Source organism: Pelodiscus sinensis, chromosome 2 (assembly GCF_049634645.1).
Source record: "Pelodiscus sinensis isolate JC-2024 chromosome 2, ASM4963464v1, whole genome shotgun sequence".
In the NCBI taxonomy this organism is placed as follows: domain Eukaryota; kingdom Metazoa; phylum Chordata; order Testudines; family Trionychidae; genus Pelodiscus; species Pelodiscus sinensis.
The window spans coordinates 250,817,053-250,836,171 of record NC_134712.1 but is presented as its reverse complement, the minus strand read 5'-3'; the positions used below and the strand labels follow the sequence as shown (position 1 = coordinate 250,836,171).

At 46.9% G+C, this 19,119-nt stretch overlaps 1 protein-coding gene across 3 annotated transcripts in view; it reads right to left on the bottom strand.

Moving 5' to 3' along the window:
* The window catches only part of LOC102460507 (vasoactive intestinal polypeptide receptor), a 169,498-nt gene that overhangs the window by 32,314 nt on the left and 118,065 nt on the right, over positions 1-19,119 (bottom strand). For all 3 annotated transcript variants that reach the window (XM_075922882.1, XM_075922883.1, XM_025183371.2), the window contains 3 exons: positions 16,357-16,460; positions 11,337-11,434; positions 9,189-9,321 (listed from right to left, as the gene is read on the bottom strand). In XM_075922882.1, coding sequence (XP_075778997.1) covers positions 9,189-9,321; positions 11,337-11,434; positions 16,357-16,460 — 335 coding nt within the window. The remainder of the gene's footprint in view (positions 1-9,188; positions 9,322-11,336; positions 11,435-16,356; positions 16,461-19,119) is intronic.

Below are 19,119 nucleotides of genomic sequence, written 5' to 3'. Positions count from 1 at the left end.
GCCCCATTGTGCAACTGTGCCCTTTCTTTCTTATTTAATCCTTCTCGCGTCAGCCCAAAGGATTTAAATGTCAAGACATTTAAAATCCGTCTCTATTAATACACAGCTCAGGCCAGACAACCCAGTGTGGCTTCTGGCATTGCACGAGCATCCCATCCATACACCCAGGTCAGGGCAAGTTCCTCAGCAGGCACAAAGCCGTGGGACTCTAGTAAAGTCAGTGGAGCGATGCCAGTTTGCATCAGCTAAGGCTCTTTGCTCTCCCTTCCTTGGGCCCAGTTAGCTTCCCACAGTGGTTTCCTCATTCCATTGGCTTCCGTGGAGTTAGCTTCTCCGGATTCAGACCATGTGAGAAGAGAATTAGGCCTTGTGGAATTGGCCGTTATGAAAAAGAGTGTGGGTTCTGCTGACAAGTCACATGACTGTACCCAGAGTTGCGTCTAGAACTGGCTGGCTCTCGAGTTGACTAGATTAACAGAAAGCCAAGTTTAGAAACTGCAATAAAAACAGAAAGACCTCGGTAATAACCGGCAGGAATGGGGCTCCTTGTCCTTCCTTTAGCTCCAGAACAAAGCACATCTTTATAACGAGCTTCTTGCCCAATACCTGTTTGTCAGGTGAAAGCTTTTAAAATAAACAAAGGACTAGAAAACCCTCCAAAGTGCCCAGCTCTAATTTCTACACGAGAAAGCCAAGTCGCGACACTGATGCACTCTCTCTGGCGCTGAAACAAAAAACAGGACTATGTAGCACTTTAAAGACTAACGAGATGGTTTATTAGGTGATGAGCTTTCATGGGCCAGACCCACTTCCTCAGATCAAATAGTGGAAGAAAACTGTCACAACCATATATACCAAAGGATACAATTAAAAAAAATGAACACATATGAAAAGGCCAAATCTGATTTCAGAACAGAAGGGGGATGCTGGGGGAGGTAAATGTCTGTGAGCTAATGATATTAGAGGTGATAATTGGGGAAGCTATCTTTGTAATGGGTAAGATAATTAATGTCTGTTTAAGCTTCGGTGTAAAGTGTCGAATTTAAGCATGAATGACAGTTCAGAGGATTCTCTTTCAAGTGTAGTCTTAAAAGGTCTTTGAAGCAGGATGCAGGTAATCAAGTCATTGAGACAATGTCCTTTCTGGTTGAAATGGCAAGAAACTGTTTTTTCTTTGTGATCCTGTCTGATATCTGTTTTGTGGGCATTGATTCTTTGACGAAGTGTCTGGGAAGTTTGTCCAATGTACATAGCAGACGGACACTTTCGGCACATGATTGCATAAATTATATTTCTGGATGCGCAGGAATATGTGTTCTTGATCTTATAACTCACTTGGTTAGGTCCAATAATGGTATCAGCAGAGTGAATATGTGGACAAAGCCGGCAACAGGGTTTGTTGCAAGGGAAGGTACCAGGGTTGGTATTAGTGTGGTATGTCCTGTGATTGTTGGTAAGAATCATCTTGAGGTTAGGTGGTTGTCTATAGGATACTATGGGTCTGTCTCCCGGAGCCTCTCGGAGTTTAGTATCCTGTTCCAGTATACGCTGTAGTTTATTGATAATGTGTTGGACAGGTTTAAGTTGGGAGCCGTAGGTGATGACAAGTGGGCTGTATCTAGACTGGCAAGTTTTTCCACAAAATCAGATGATTTTGCGGAAAAACTAGCCAACAGTCTACACTGGCCGCTTGAATTTCCGGAAAATCACTGACGATCTCCTGTAAAATCATCAGTGCTTTTCCGGAAATGCTATGCTGCTCCCGTTCGGGCAAAAGTCTTTTTCCGAAAGACTTTTGCGCAAAAGGGCCAGCACAGTACTGTTTTCCGCAAAAATGCCCCGATCGCGAAAATGGCGATCGGGGCTTTTTTGCGGAAAACCACGTCTAGATTGGCCACGGACTCTTTTCCGCAAAAAGTGCTTTTGCAGAAAAGCATCCTGCCAATCTAGACGTGCTTTTCCAAAAATGCTTTTAACGGAAAACTTTTCCGTTAAAAGCATTTCCGGAAAATCATCCCAGTGTAGACGTAGACGTGGTGTTCTGGTAAAGTGGCACGATGGTTTTAATGGGAAAAATGGTCAAGACCCTACGGTTGGATCCCTATATAATCCGTGTCTTTTCCTTGGGTCTCTTATTGTCCCTCACCATTATTATGGGCAAGTATTTACAATACAGCGATGCCTAGCGGCAGCAATCAAAACCCCTGTGTGCTTGGTGCTATACAACCATTTATTCAGAAGACAAGCCTGGCCTCAAACTGCACACGATCTCGTGTTGCCTGGATGAAAAGCATCAGCAAAGGAAAATCCAAAAGGGCATGCACAGTTGGGTGTTCTCCCTAGGCTAGAGCACAGTCTTACAACACGGCTGCAGTCAGGCTGGTTGGCAGCTGCGCTAACTTGCCACAGTGCAAAGTGCAGCTCGAATTCACCGCTCCTCCCATTGTGCTGCAGGCGGAGGAATTTGCTTGCCCTGTTTCGTTAGGGCAGCTTGTGCCTTGCGTTGTGCATCCGTCTCACTGCTCTGGCTGGCGAATGGGAAGAGGACAAAGCGAGGGCTCCTTCCACTACCTGCCCTCTCTGTCCGTCCTTGCCCATTTGCTCACGCCAGAGCCCCTGCTCTTCCCCACAAGAGCCGACGCCGCAAACGGAGCAAACGGGCAAGAGCTGTGACATTCAGCCCCTTCTTTTTGTGTAGCTGCTTGTTGCCTCGTGCGAGTGTCACTCACCAAAGTCCTCTGGGACCCCTCAGAATCCCCAGCGGGCCCCAGGCACCGGCGCCCAGGAGAGTCACCTTTTTAAAAACAAGGGTCAATTTTTTTTGGATCATTAGGGACGCCATTCATTAAGGACTCTGGTCTCAGCCTGTTTTCCTCTCTCTCGCCGGTCCTTTCTGCAGCGGCCCAGTGACTCTAGTGAAGTGAACCTTAAAGTGCTAGTGTGAGATTTGAAAGGAAATTGGCAAGCACGCCATGTCCCCCTCTCCACCCCCTTTCACTTGGTGGGTTTGTCCTTCTCGTGTATTTGTGGGATCTCTCTCTCTCTCCCGCTTTCCTTTCCTTCTCCTGACAAACACATGCGATGGCCGGGGGTATGTTACTGCGACACAGGAAACCAACAGCCGTGTGGCTCTTGTTGGAATAATAGAGTCGTAAGGTTAGAAGTCACGACAAAGGTCGTCTGGTCTAAACCCCTTCCAGGATTCAGGATTTGTTGTGTCTAACACATCCTGCTTGTTTAGACCAAATGTGTTACCTGCAGGATTTGCTGCGGGCGCAGATCTCATGCCAGGGACAGCTGCAAGGCAGCTAGGGCTTTCCTGATGTAGCCTGAAGAAGGGGGCCTCATTCAGAGAGGCCCTGGAGCATATTCCACTCAGGGCGCCCACTCGGGCTCACTGCACTCGCGCAGAAAGAAGCGGCCAAAGGTGTCCGTTCAGCATGGACAAGGGAAGTGCAGGCAGGACTGTGCAAACCTCTCCTCCTTTCTGCATTAGTAGGAACAGCTTGGTGGGTGTTGTACAGCAGTTCAGGATTTGGAGCGAATCAGAGCAGCTCCACAAAACATCTTCTTTGGGGAATCTTCGCTCTGTATTTGCACTGGATGTTTGCTCCATGCTAATGCTGCTCCCTGCAACAGGGACGTTCCCACCACGGCTGCTCCCCATCCAATTTGCAAAGGGCAGAGCAGCAAGAGCAGGCCGGTCAGTGACAGCATGGCTGTAGCGTGAGGCAAGGAGGGGGCATAGACGCCAAGAAACTGGCGGGTACAAATGGGTACCATAAGATTGGCTCCCAGTCACAGAATCATAGAACTGGAAGAAACCTCAAGAGGTCATCGAGTCCAGTCCCCTGCCCTCCCGGCAGGACCAAGCACCATCTAGACCATCCCTGACAGGAGTCTTAACCTGCTCTTAAAAATCTCCAATGATCCTTCCCTGGGGACCGCATGCTCTTGGGATGGGATGGGGATACAGGAGTTACTGTAACCCCTGAAAGGCAGCAGCTTTCTTCCCCCTTTGCCAGAAGATCTATGCTCTAGTTCTAAAGAAATTAACTCAGGGGAGATCAATGGGCTGGATTATGCAGGAGGCCAGATGAGATGATCACAAAGGCCCCTTCTGGCCTTGGAGTCTAAGAATATAGCAGGTTTAGGCCCAGATTCAGCCAGATGTGTGAGCATATACACATCTTTAAGGATGTGAGTGGGCTGACTAAGTCAATGTGATTACTTAGGGGCTTACAATTACACATAGCTTAAATAACTTGAAAAAATTGGAGCCTAGGTGAAAAAAAGAAGACAGGTATGTAACCCACACACCTCGGCTATGTCTACACTGGCGCCATCTTGCTCCAGAGATATGCAAATGAGGCTAAGCTTGGAATATCGCCGAGCCTCATTTGCATATCTAATGAGCCACCATTTTTGCAGAAGAGGGTCTTGCGCCAGAAGGAGCTGACTGCACCCTCTTGCGCAGGCCGCTACGCTGATTATTTTCAGGAATAACAGCATTGCGCAAGAGGGTTTTTCTTGTGCAAAAAGGGGCAGTGTAGACAGCTCCTTCTGGCGCAAGAGCCTCTTCTGCAAAAATGGTGGCTCATTAGATATGCAAATGAGGCGTGGCGATATTCCACGCTTAGTCTCATTTGCATATCTCTAGCACAAGATCGCGCCAGTGTAGACATAGTCCTAGTGTGGTTCACTGTCCCATGCAGTGGCATTTAGACCACTTACAGAGAGAGCTAAGAGCAAGGGAGCTCTACAGCCCAAGCTCAGAGCCAGCTGACTATTGCTCAAGCTGTAGAGATTCCTCCGCTAAGGTCCAGAGGTCTCAGGTTCAAATCCGCCCAGTGGCGATTAGGTGTTCCTTTGCAGCTTCAAAATGAACTGGAAGTTGGGTAGCTGAAGCAATAAGCAGTGGGTGTGTACAGTCATTATTTGTAGATTGCTGGGCCAGAAGGGACCCCTGTGATCACCTGGCCTGGTCTCCCATATAACACAGACTGCAAGACTTCCCCTGCCAAGTCATTTCTAGCACAAATCTTTAGATTTCTTATCTAACTCCTCTCCCCCAGAGCTACTGAAGGAAAGCAGGCTGTCAGCCGAAATCCTGGCTGAAAATCTCTGGAAAGTAAAGCCTGCTCCTGAGGGTCAAGCTTCCACATTGCTGTGTGCTAGAAGAGCTCCTCGCCGTTGTGTTTCGTGACGTGCCTAATTGCTTTGGGCAGCTGTCACATAAGAAACATTTGTAAAGCTTTCATTATTGAATCTCCCTCACACAGGCCAAAGGGGCACCGCTTCTTTCCACAATTGCTGCAAGCCACGGTCAATTTAGCCTGCTACATTTACTTATGACAACAAGTCTCGTTTGCCAAGGCCTGAGTGCACCGGGGTGTATCGAGCTGGGAATACTTTTCTCTTCCCTACTCTCCAAAATTCTTTTACCCATAACAACAGCGGTTGTCACGCAGGGAAAAGACCAACAAACCTGCTTAGCGACAGCACACGGGGAAAGCCAGCTGCCTCGCGCCACCGGTGTCCTTCCTTTTCTGCTCCCACTCGCTGAGAAACCTGGTAGTTTGGAATTGAGGTTTCCCACTGGGGGCTAAATAACCCACACCACCCCATTGCAGCAAACCAAATGGACAGGGCGGTTTTAAAATGAGTATGTACCTAAAATGCCATTCACATTCCCTGCAGCATTTGGAGGTGTTTATGAAGGGACTAGTGGGCCCTAAAGATTTCCTCCTTGCATGGGTGTGAAAACTACCATTTTTCTGGCCCCTGGGGATTGAACCTGGGACCTCGGCTCTACAGTGGTAAGGCTCGTAGACCACGAGACATTCAGTCACCTAAATGTCACTGAAATCAACCAGCATTAGGCACCTTTGAGGGTTGGAGCCTAACTCAGAGTCAAGTCACATGCTGACCAGTGAGTTGTACTAGGAGGCTACGTCTACACTGCAGGGTTTTTGCGCAAGAAGCCTTTTGCAGGAGAATTCTTGCACAAAAATGTCTTGCGCAAAAGCGCGTCCAGACCTCAAAGCGCATCGCCAAAGCAATGTGCTTTTGCACAAAAGAGCATCCACACTGCTTGGCCATCAGAATGGCCATCAGAGCACCTGTGCTTTTGCCGATAGGGGTTTCTTGCGCAAAAACCCCTCTGGAGCGTCCACACTTGCCTTTTTGCACAAGAGCTGTAGCGCAAAAAGGAGTGTGCCTTGTGGGGAGAGGAATAACTGTAGCACAAAAAGCCTTCTGTTCTGTCAATTATCTTGCACAAAAATGTGCTTGAGACATGGACGCTCTGCCAGTTTTTACACAAAACCGGCTGCTTTGGCACAATAACCTTGTTGTGTAGACGTAGCCGGAGTGAGGACTGTGGTGTACAAGGCTTTGGAAAAGGCCGATTTGCTATATCATTTCCATTAAAACAGGAATTAAAAATAGTTTTTTCCCACTTTTTTTCTTCACACATAAGAGTTTACCACAGGGAAAATGTGTTCCACAAATCTAAATCCCCCTTCCATGCAATAGCGCTGGGGCCCCTTTTCATTGGATTCTCTGCCAGTGGTCAGGCAGCCATAGGAATGCTTGGAAAGCAGCTTTTATCTGTGCACGTGGGTGGGTATGCGTGAGTGAACCTTCTTGCCTCGGGCAGTACAAGCAGCGGTGGCAGGGTGGATGCAGAACTGGCAACCGGAAGTCCAGGGCAGCAGAGAGAATTTTGCTCCACATGGTTTTGTAACACGGGCGTTGCATCCAGCCTTTCGCTCAGTTGTGAACTGACTCTGAAGAGACGTGGCTGGAAATACAGCATCTAACAGCAACCGCCAAGGGCTTGGGGTGAAAAGCCCTTGTGGCTGGAGGGCACAATGATCTTCTCTTTTGGTCCAGTCACATTTCTAAAGGTGCCGAACTAAGACCTCAGCAGGTTAGTGGCTTTCCAATAGCTAGAGAATGGTTCCTGGAAGGGTAGTTATAGGAGAAGTTTTCCACATTGTCTCCCACCAGCTAGCCTCATTCATGGGCTAGAACAGCCCTGGGCAAAATATGGCCCACGGGCTGCATCTGGCCCACCAAGTCACTGGATTCGGCTTGTGGATGCAGTGGGGAGCCCCACGCAGGCTCCTCTGCTTCCCCAGAGCCCTGCGTGTCATGTGCTGATGGGTGCTGTTCCTGTTTCAAAACTGGAGGGGAGGGGGAAAGCTTCAGGAACCGCTCCCAGCATAATCCCATTAGCCAGTTTCTGGCCAGAAAGTAGCCAATGGGAGCTGTTTGTTTGAATAACAGGCAGCCAAGAAGAATTACGCCCCCTTTCCTCCGTTCGGTTATTCACTGAAACACATGGCCAGGCAGACTGGCTGGCTGGGAGACATTTTAAGCTCTGCAAGCCTTAGCTTTGCAGTCAGTCAGGCTGGCTGCTGGCTGGTAAGTCTCATGACCACAGCCTGCCTCTGACACCCCATCCCCTTCCTGCCCATACCCTCTGCTACCTCCACTCGACATACCCAAACCCTCTGTCTCCCTCTTGCACCCATACTCCCTCCCAGATCTGGCACCCCAATCTCCTGCCCCAGATCACAATCCCCTCTTAACCTAGGTCACATCCCAACCCCCTTCACTCCAGTCCCCTGCCCTCAGTCACAATCACCTCCTTCACCCAAACTCCCTCCCAGACTCCAATCTCCATACTGCACCCCAGTCCCTTACCCAAACTCCCCTCTACACCCAACCTCCATCCCAGACCCTACATCTCCTCCATTAATATCATAAAAGAATGCAGCCCTCGACCACTTTCCAAAATCTTGGAATGCCCCCCCGTCAGAAATTATTGCCCACTCCTGAGCTAGAAGGAGACCTCCCAAGCTAGAAGGGGTAGGAGGTTAGCTTACTCTTCATGGCTCTTTGGCTTCTTTTCCAATTAACGTTATCAGCTATTTGCTGCAGACGGCTCTGGCCACTTTATTACTATTTATATCTCACTGTAACCATTCAGGATGCTTACAATACCCTTACCCCCACCCTCAAAGAGGCTACTGCTCAGAGGCAGAAATGGGTAACCACTCTGAGAGCAAACCTTAGTCCTGGGTGGTCATTCTAGTAGCTGGAATGAATTCAAGGGACAGACGGGTCTCAGGGTGGTCTAGGAAGAAACTTGCTTGCCAACTATTAATTGGGAGGCTGTTCCAAGCATGAAGGGGACCACGTGAAAGAAGGCATGGGGCTAGAGCGGACGATGGAAGCGGCGGGTGGGTGGACAGGGACGAAAGTACGTTTTCACAGTCACAGAGTTTAAGGCCAGAAGGGACCCGTCAGACCTCTAATCCCACCTTCTCCATGTAGCCCAAGGTCCAGGGTGCTTCAGAACCAGCCCTGCAAACCACAAGTTGTGGACTACAAACTATGACGTGGGGAGAACTTCCTGGTTCCTGCCAGGATGTGCCCTCTGCCCCCCAGCAGGGTCTCATCAGGGAGTGTGCTGGGGGCATGTAGGCTGCATGCAGAGGAGGAGCTGCTGAACTGTGATCCTGTTCTGTGTTTCTTACCGAATAAAGCCCGTTCCTGATGGTTTGTCTGAGTGGGCCTGGTCTGAGGTGCACACACCCTGACACACAACGCAGAGCACACCAAGGAGCCTCAAGGCCTGGCCTCCCACAGCTGTGTAAAAAGTCACCAGGCTCCCCCTATGTGGAATAACCTCTTGCTGGGCTAGTGAACAGGAGGGGCCACATCTACATCACAGGCCATCAGCACCAGGCCGTACAACCATGACAATGGAAATGAGACCAAAGTCTATGAGGCTGACAGCAAGACTATTATGTGCTATGGGCAGAGAACAGGAAATCCTGTCTGCTCCGTGGAGTTTGGCCAGCAAACTATTTTTCAGTAGCTCCAGTGTGCAGAGTAAAGAAGATCCCAGAGTCATCTAATCATGTATTACTCTGCTTCATCACCTCCGCAGACAGACCCGGGCACTGACAATTAAAAAGCAACATCTGCTGAAAGAGGAATTTATGTTGTGACCTCTTCCTCCCCATTGTGCTGAAACCAGCAGGTTTGGGTTTCCTTGCTAGGGCCGCGCGACAACAACTGAAAACTTCCCCCAGCTTTTCCCCGCCTGCCTTTCCGTGGTCATGACTCTGTTCCCCCCATCGAGGGAGCCAGAGCAAAAGTCAACTACTTACTGAGCTCACAGAGCAGTGGTCCGATTCGCTGTTCTCAAAGAGAATGACGTCTTTGACGAAGACAGCGATGGCTCTCATGATGAAAGACATGAAGAGATGCATGTGGATGTAATTTCGTGTGCAGTGCAGTTTTCTGTTGGGAGGGGAGATCAAGAAAGAAGCATTTTTAAACATCAGGGCTTCCTCAAAAGATATTACTCTTTTGACTGGATTTTGTTGTGAAAAAACTTCTGCTTTATGCAGAAGGTTTCTGCTGTCCATATTTTGCCAAAAAGTTGACATTTTCCTCAGGACAAGCTCCATTTTCTGAACTGCTCTGGCCAGAATTTATAAATTGTTGCATACTTTGTACGGCAATGTGGATTCTATTTCCGCTTGTAAGATATAAGTGAGGGTAACTGACATGAAGAGCAATCCTGTTCTTGTTCTGTCCCCTCGGCTTCAGCAGATTGTGAAGCAATCGGATTGAGGAACTCTGGTTTTCAAGTGGTATTTCCCAGCAATTAAAAGCAACAGGCCTCCTAGCCTGGAGATGGACAAGTTTTACAGCCCTAAACAACATAATGGGCTTGATTCTCAGTTAATCTGTTCCTGCGCTTTGGAGGGGTGGAGGTAAAGTGAATGTGCAGCAAAGATGGTTCTCCGTCTTTTGGGGCCATGAAGGTGTCTGTCCAACCCAGGTGTAATTGACAACAGTCTTGGGGCTGCTCTAATTTGCATTCTGAGTCTTACAGTTCCTGGTAGCTTCTAGTGCAGGGTGACATGGGTGCACTTAAAATCCATCCCCAAAGCAGTGGGCTGGGGGCAGAGCTGATGGAGAGCCCCTAACTCAGTTCTGTGTCTGTCAGGGAGGCCTTGTGAGAGGGGATATTCTCTGGGGGTTGCTCCTGAAAGCTTTATTTGTGCTGCCACTGTGACCTAAATGGGTCTTAGCTTAACTAAGAATCGGGTCTAATCAGCCAACTGTAAACAGAACTCTTAAGGAACGTTGCATGGATGGCTGCAGGGGACACCTTGCTATATACTTCAGCCATACACTTGTCTGGTAGTGCTGGGCAAAGTCATTTGGAAGCAGTGGACAGAATACTCTGGAGCATTTAAATATCTCATTCCTGGGAGGAGATATTTTAGCTTTCACCCGGGCAACGGTGGAAGCCCCATTGTTTGGTACAAGACTGGGGAAAAGCATTAAAATGAGACACTCTTCGGCATTGGCTGAAGGGGATGGACTAGAGAATCTAGCAAATCTTTTCTCTCTCTAGATTTTTGGTTCTCTGGTCTTTTCTCCATTCTCTAAAGTCACAATCTCATTTGTATACTTTCTGCCGATCCATTTTTTGCGCTAGGGGCTTTTGCACAAAAACAAGCAGGGTGGATGTTTTCTTTTTGTGCAAAACCCCCCTTTTCTGCAAGATCTTTATGCCCCCAAAAAGGAGGTATACCGATCTTGCGGAAAAAGGGGTTTTTGCGCAAAAAGAAAACGTCCACACTGCTTGTTTTTGTGCAAACACCCCAGCGAAAAACCGGATCGGCAGAAAATATGCAAATGAGGTTGCTACTTATGCAAATGAGTCCCTCGTTAGCATATTTTTGCCAAGAAAACTCGTAGTGTAGACGTAGCCTGAAAGCACGGCAGACATCACAAACCTTTAAGATCTCGGCCCATTGTCCTACAGGAAAAAAGCTGCAAACCGGGCACTAAAACTGGTCCCCGGGCTCCCAAAATTAGCTCGAGCCTCGATTCCTCCTGGGTTGGCCTAACACCCCATTATTGTAATATTAGAGGTGGCTCAATATTCAGCAGTGAAAGTAGGTCAGAGCATGCTGGAGAGCCATGCTGCCTGTTTCTGTTTCACTGAGCTATGGGGAGCAAAGGGTAGGTCTTGCATGCCCCAATGCCAATGGCTCAGTTCCAGCGCCACACGGATGTGACACCCCGAAATGTGTGACTATGTCAATCTTGGAGGAACTTCAACTTTATATATCCCTGCACTGCCATGAGTCATGTCACTCTTGAAAGGGGTGGCTGGGTGTTCCAAGTGCAAGCCACTCCCAGTGTATAGCCAGGAATCTGCTGAGGTCCTCGGAGTTCCTCATCTGTTCCCCCCTTCCGGCACTTTCTCTCCCCCTCCACTCCCAGATTCTCACCTGAAGAGGCACAAAATGATCATGGCAGCAGTCAGAGCGACGAGAGAGAGACTGTGTCCGATGGTGTAACCTGTCTTCACCGTGCCGTAGAAATTCGTCTGCCAACATGGAGAAAAGAGGCAGCGATTAGAACTTTTTAGGAGCCATCAAAGATTCCTCTGAAACAAACACTTCCTACAAAAACTAGCTCACCTGGGTAAAACTACCCCTTTCAAGTGTCACATGACAGAAGGCATGATCTAAAACCCAGGGAAGTAAATGGAAACAATCCCATTGATCTCAAGAAGTCTTGGATCAGACCATAATTATACAGTGATTTTATAAAGAAGAGAGTTATCCAGGGTGTAGTGTTATTTATTTACCCATAGAAGTGGCTACATGGTGATATTAATGCCGAAGGGGAATGCTTTATATTCAGTAATACTAGGGTATTGGCAAGAGAGAACACAGGGTGGAGATAGAGAAGGATGAAAATGAGCTTTATTTCTTCAGGAAAAAAAAAAGACTTTTGGGAAAAAAAATGAAACCCCAGAATACTTCACCTGAACACACACATATTTTGATTCAGAAATGTTTGTGTGGTGGTTCATGGGAGTTGTAGTTTGGGGGCTTCAGGATTCTATTCTCCTCTATAGGCTGGACTCCTCGATTGGACTACATCGTCCATGATGCACCACAGTCTCTCCCTCCTGGAGAAGGAAGGTGGCATATTCCAAGAGTTCATGGTCCTGCTGCATAGTGGGAGATGTAGTCCAGGTGGGGAGGTGTGTGGGCTTTCCTGCCCTTGTCCCCAGGTACAGAGGAGGATACTAAGATAGAGTTTACATAATCTACTCCATGTCACAGAGGGAATTGGGAACTTGACTGAGTCCTGTGCTTGGGTCACTAATCCATTACTCAGACTAAAAAAGAAAGGGATTATATTTTATTAATGAAAGCTAGGGACTGCAGGTCAAGAGTTCTGACCCTCGCTCTGCCATTGATTCTCTGTGTGTTGCGAGGCAATTTGTTTAATCTCTCCATATCTTCCCAATTCCTCACGAACACCACCACTAATATCATGGGACGTTTATGAAATTAATTAGTTTGGACCAGACTCTGATCTCTATGCCACGGTAGTTGCCAAGATAACGACATTGACTTCAGTTGAGTAATTTCCATGTTTACCCCAGGCTAATGGAGATCAGAATGATTCCACTGATACTTGTAAAGAGCTTTGAGGACATAACATTGTCAGTATTAACTTTTTGTGCAGTGTTGCTCCCCAAATGCACGGTTCTGTAGAACACCAGGAGACCGATTTGCTCTACATTTCTAGGCCACGTTTACACGGACATCCAATGCATCTACAATTTGCACACTTAGGTGCCTATCTAACAGTGAGAGTGATTCATCACCAAAACAATTCCCCAAAGGACATGGTGGTTTCTCTGTCATTGGCAAGTTTTAGACGAAGACTGCATTTTTTTTTAAATAGATGTGCGAGTTGCAAAGGAATTACTTTGGGGCATATTTCTGGCCTGTGTGATCTAAGAAGTCAGACTAGATGATCACAATGGTTGGTTCTAGCTTTGGAATCTATGAATCTAACTCCATAAGAACATCTGAACAGCCACACTGGGTCAGACCAAAATATCATTGAGCCCAGTATCTTGTTTTCTGACCAATGCCAGGTGCACCAGAGGGAATGAACAGAACAGGCCATTATTGAATGATCTATCCCATGCCTCTCTTATTTGCACAAAAATGGGAATTTGCACGCACCCTTCCACGTAATGAATGCAAAATGGGCTTGTGTTTATCAATACAAGCATTTTGAAGAATCAGACCATAGATATATCCTGTAAAGCCACAGATATCACAAGTGTGCCACTTGGATGCTTGCACATTCCATGGGCTGGCTAGAGTTCAGGAATAAAGTCTTCCAAAAAGCGCTTATGCATATTTCATACTTTTCATGTTGTTTTGGAGTTGTGCTTAGCAGACATTAAAAATTCAGGAGATGTTTCAAGCATGCATGACTATCACCCGAGGGCAGACCTCACATCTCACTGGCTGATAGACTCTGCCTTCCTCCCTCTTTCTAATCCTCTCTCTTCCTGCCCCTCCACAAAGAGATAGCCAACTCAACAAATCACGTTTGTTCGCCTCCACACCCGAGTAACGTACAGCATGTTACGGCCTAAGCCATGTTTTGACTCAAGCCTCATCACAAACTTGCGCGAATCAAAAGAAAATAATTAAGAGAGAATTAAAAGAACCCAGTGTGTGTTCTCTTGGTAACGAGGCATTTGTGCAATGCTGAAAACCACTGGGTCTTCAAAGCCGGAATTCCTCAAATCCCCTTGTGGTCAGAACACAAACTAGAGCTCTTCGAGGAGGCCCTTCGCATTCCTGCGCCGAAACAATGGGTTTCAAAAGGTGAAGCCCAGGCCTTAGATTTTGATCTTAGAAACAAACCCCTTGAAGAGGCGAAGTCGTGGCTGGCCCCAGCAGCTGACTAAAGCTCCCACTTCAATAGGCATTGATGTTTTTTGTTCAACACTTCTTTAGGATTTTCTGATCTGTCCATTATTAAGGCGGGCTAAGCCCTCTTGAGATTTTCCATGTGATCGCTTGATTGTCCCTGTAATGTGGGAATACTGGGAGAGACTTAGGAACAGTATGGAGTGGATACAAGTGTCTTTCAATATAGAGATACTTGTATTACTCAGCATCCTGCAATGAGGGGAAAGACATGCACACAGTGGAGCTGTGTTTAGGTGACACAAAAGCAAGGATCCAGTCCTGTCTCACGTGTTGGGAGTACAGCATGCCAACCGGCCCCAATGCTAAGAACTTCAAAGTTAACGAGGGGATTTAGCCACACAGCTCCTGTTAATTTCAATGGGAGTTAGATGGCTACCTCTCCTAGGCAGCTTTGAAATGCTCAATCCATATCTCCCTGTGTAGGCTATAATATAATAAGGGAGATTGCCTATCTCCTAGAACTGTAAGGGACCTTGCAAGGTCATCAAGTCCGGTTCCCTGCCTTCACAGCAGGACCAAGTACCATCCCTGATGAATTTTTTTGCCCCAAACCCCCTCCGCAAGGATTGAACTCATAACCCTGGATTTAGCAGGCCAATGCTCAAACCACTGAGCTATCCCTGAGCTATCAGCTGATGCTGATTGACTTATTCCAGGGAGGGCCAATATTCAACCCTTTGGTAAAATGCTGCACATGGACGTCTTCAGTGCGTTATATGTGACCTCCCTCACTTTTAACACAAGAGGTGTGGCATGTAGAGACCATCGGTCCCTGCATATACAGTGCAATGCTCCATATTGGTCTGTATAATTCCTATGTAACACACACACACACACACACACACTTATATTAATGATATGTCGTTGTTAATTACTCACTCTTAAACATGTCAGTTTTCTTAGAAAACGAAATAATGCTACTCGAGTATTTGCCATGCCCGATGTATTCCCTAGAGCTTCCTAGATCCATGGCTAACATAAATCAGCATAACTCCACTGATGTCAATAGACCTGTGACAACGTACACCTTCAGCAGCCCCTGTAAGTGTAGGACATTTAGGGAATGCTGCAAATACTGTGTCTCGGAGGATCCTCTGTGTTAGTCTGTATCTGCAACAACTATGAGGCGTCGCGTGGCGCCTTAAAGACTAAGGCTATGTCTACACTTGCACCCTTTTGAGAGAGGGATGCAAATGAAGACATTCAAAATTGCAAATGAAGTCGGGATTTAAATATCCTGTGCTTCACTTGCATATTCGTGTTATGGCGCTATTTCGAAATAGCGCTAGTTCTAAATAACAGATGCTGTTAAGACGTGGTTATTTTGAAAGAAAACCCTTCTCTCGAAATAACTGGTAAACCTCATTGTATGAGGAATAAGGGTTATTTTGAGAGAAGGGTTTTCTCTCAAAATAACCGTGTCTTAACAGCGTCTGTTATTTAGAAATAGCACTATTTCTAAATAGCGCCATAACACGAATATGCAAATGAAGCACGGGATATTTAAATTCCGGCTTCATTTGCAATTTTGAATGTCTTTATTTGCATCCCTCTCTCGAAAGAGGGTGCAAGTGTAGACATAGCCTTAGAGATTTATTTGGGCATGAGCGTTTGCGGTTAAAAATGCACTGCACGCATCTGACAAACTAGGTTTTACCCACAAACGCTTATGACCCCCAAAATCGGGTAGTGTTTAAGGTGTCACAGGACTCCTCACTGCATTTGCAAATACAGAGTTCACCTGATCTTCTTAACAAAGGGGAAGCTGGCAATTGGACGCTGTCTAGGGGGCGACCATAGTTTGCTAAATACTCTGGAGATTCTTTAGGGGGAAAGAGATTATGGCTGAACATCTTCAGACTAAAGTGAGACCGCTCTATCTATACATCAACAGGCGTCTGATTTCCAAAGGTGCCGAGTACCTGCAACTCCCACTGACATCAATGAGATTTGGGAGGTGCTCAACACCTGGCTCTTCAGTGTCAACACCGACTATCAATAGGGTTGCCAAGTGTCCAGTTTTCTCCCGGACAGTCCATTATTTCTGGCCCCTGTCCATTAAAAAAACCTCAGAAAATACCAGACATATCAAATGTCTGGTATTTTCTGTTTCTGTCGGACAGAAGGCTGGCAGGGACTTTTTTCCCCTGCCGCATCTGATGAGGGTGGGGGGAGCAAGGAACACGGGGATATTTAAAGGTGCAGCAACTTTTTATTTTTTGCTCAACAACTTTGGCTCCTTTTTGTTTGTTTGTTTGTTTAACCAATTTTTTTTCCTGCCACGTTCGGGATTTTTTGTGAAAGTATCTGGCAAACCTAACTATCAGGAATACTTCAGCTCTATTTCCAGATGAACTCGGTCAGGACCTTCTTGTTTGACCCTGAGGGCCAAGGAGTGAAAGGGAACAATGAGGTGAGGGGCCAGGGGATTTCTCTATGCACCCTAGAGGAAACAGCCCTATTGAATTCTACCCCTCAGGGCTATACAGACCTCTTCGATTGGAGTGCTGTTGGCATCATATCCACAAGCTACTGCATAGGGGGCAGGATACATGTCAGCCCAGCCTTGGCTTGTACAGTTCCTGGTCACATTACCTAGAAGGAAAAAAGCAGAATGAAATAATGGGCATATTGAGTTGATGTTCAAAAAAGGCATCACTTGCACATTTAAATTCCAGATCAAAAATATTAATCTCTGTTGTTATTATTTAGCACTGGTATTGTACTAGAGCATGTAGACCAGGCTGCACTGTGCAAGGCATTGTACAGACACATGGTTTGCAAGTCTCTTCCCCGGAAGGTTTCTATATCTAAACCACGGCCAAGCAAACTACGTCCCCTGGATCTGGCTGGATCTGGCCCATAGGTGCAGTGGGATCCTCAGTCAGGCCCCCTGCCTGCCCCGCCCCCACACGCTGCTCAGAAAAGTCGGCTGTGGGGCCCTGTTTGTCTGTGAACAAATCTGAGCATGAGAGGAGGGGGCAGAGGCTTTGTGTGTTGCCCCTGCCACCAACATAGTCTTGCAGCTCCAGACAATGGGAGCTGCCTGTTTGAAGAACAGGCAGCATGCAAAGTGCTCCTCCCTCTCCCTATGGGTTCACAGCAGTTCACAGACTCACCTGGCCCAGCAGCTGGCTGCTCTGAGTGGCCTGCCAGAGCATGGAAGGCAGGAAACCTGATGGGCTGCTGGCTGGGAGTTGCCCAGGTAAGCATCTCCTGGCCAAAGCCTGCCTCTGGCACCCCAGCCCCTCCTCCCTCCAACCCTCTGCCTTCCTACTCCTGCCCCACTACCCCACATAACCCAAACCTACTACCCCCCCACACACAAACTCCTTCCCAGGCCCTGCACCCCAATCCCCTGGCCCAGGTCACAACCCAGACCCCTGCATCCCAGTCCCTGGCTCCAGGTCACATCCCCCTTCTTCATCCCAAATCCCTCCTAGATCCCTCACCCCAGTCCCTTACCCCAAGCTCCCTTCTGCATCTAACCTTCATCCCAGACCACACACCTCCTCCACTAATATCATGGAAGGGTGCAGCACTTGACCACTTACCAAATTCCTGTAGTGCCCCCCACCCGCCATCAAAAATTATTGCCCATCCCTGATCTAAAAAGATGGGAGAAACAATACTGTTCCCACTGTGCAGATGGAGAGCTAAAGGAAGAACTATGTCCTAGATGACAGTTATAAAAAAGGTTTGTGATGGCGTTCAGCATTGTACCCACCTTCCAGGGCCTAACTTATACACCCCGCCTTCTGTTTTACTCAAGGAAAAAAAACATTCCAATCAACGGGAGTGTTGCTGGAGTGATAGATATAAAAACTCCAGCCATCCGCAGGGGGTCCCATGTGCTTTACGTGTGTTCTGGACGGGAAAGAATTTCTGGATACTGTGGTGCTGGCAAACCGTCTAACCTGCGTATGACCTACAGCAACTTAGAAAGATGCACTGCAATTGTAATCCAAACAATCTGCTTAGGTATGGATATCAAAGAGAGGTTAAACAGGCTAGCAATCCCCAACTCATTCTCTTTGCACTGATATGAAGCAAAGAATAGCTGCTAAGTATATGTGTCCGTGTTTACTTCTATCCTGTTAGAAGTTTACCAAGCTAACCAATTTACCTTGTAGATGCTAAAGCCTTTTCATGTCTTAATTACCTACACAACTGTGATCAGTTAACCTTTAGATCAAAGATGTGACACTACAGGGAATTAATCATATTACTTATGTGTCTACATTGGCAAGCCTGTCTACACTGGCTGCTAGTATTTGCGCAAGAACATTGACGTTGTAATGTACAAAATCAGTGCTTCTTGCACAAATATTCTGATGCTCCCACTCAGGGATAAGTCCTCTTGCGCAAGTGTTCTTGCGCAAGAGGCCAGTGTAGACAGGTAACATCAATTTCTTGCACAAGAAAGCCCGATGGCTAAAATGGCCATCAGAGCTTTCTTGCACAAGAGAGCATCTACACTAGCACAGATGCTTTTGCGCAAAAGCAAATCTTTTGCGCAAAGGCACATGCCAGTATAGACGCTCTCTTGCGCAAATACTTTTAACAGAAAAACTCTTCCGTTAAAAGCATTTGCGCAAAATCAAGCCAGTGTAGACGCAGCCATATTGTCTTCAATTTATTGATCTCTGCTATAATGAAGGATTGGCTTATTGCCTTATGCAAATGTGTGTAACTAGTTTACCTGTAGATGCATAGGAAATGGGAGTTAACTTCAAAGTAAGGGTCATAATTTAACAATGAAAGTCCACAAACTGTCTGCATTTCGTATTCTTCTCTGGAGGAAAACCTCACAGTGACAATGTCTTGTCAGCCTGCTAGAAAGCTATAAATACTGAACTTTGGACATAATATCCTGCATCTCTACTCTGCTGAACTTTGAACAGGGATAGTTTTAGACGAGGGACAGAGATCTTCCAACTAGTCACTTAGAATGCCCTGGAAAATGCCTGGACGGATTTTAACAGACTCTGCATCTGAACTGCCCTTGGATGCTAACCTTTTGGGATATTCCCAGAGAGACTTTTGCAACCATCACTGCTACAAATCTGCTATAAGAACCTTGCATATGTTTGTAATGGATATAATCTTTCCACCATTTAACACTCTCTGATTAATAAATCTTTAGTTTACTAAGGATTGGCAGGCAGTGTGATATTTGGGTAAGAGCTGAAATATATCTGGGGTAAGTGTCTGATCATTTGGGAATGGTAAATCTCACATATGTGGAATTGGA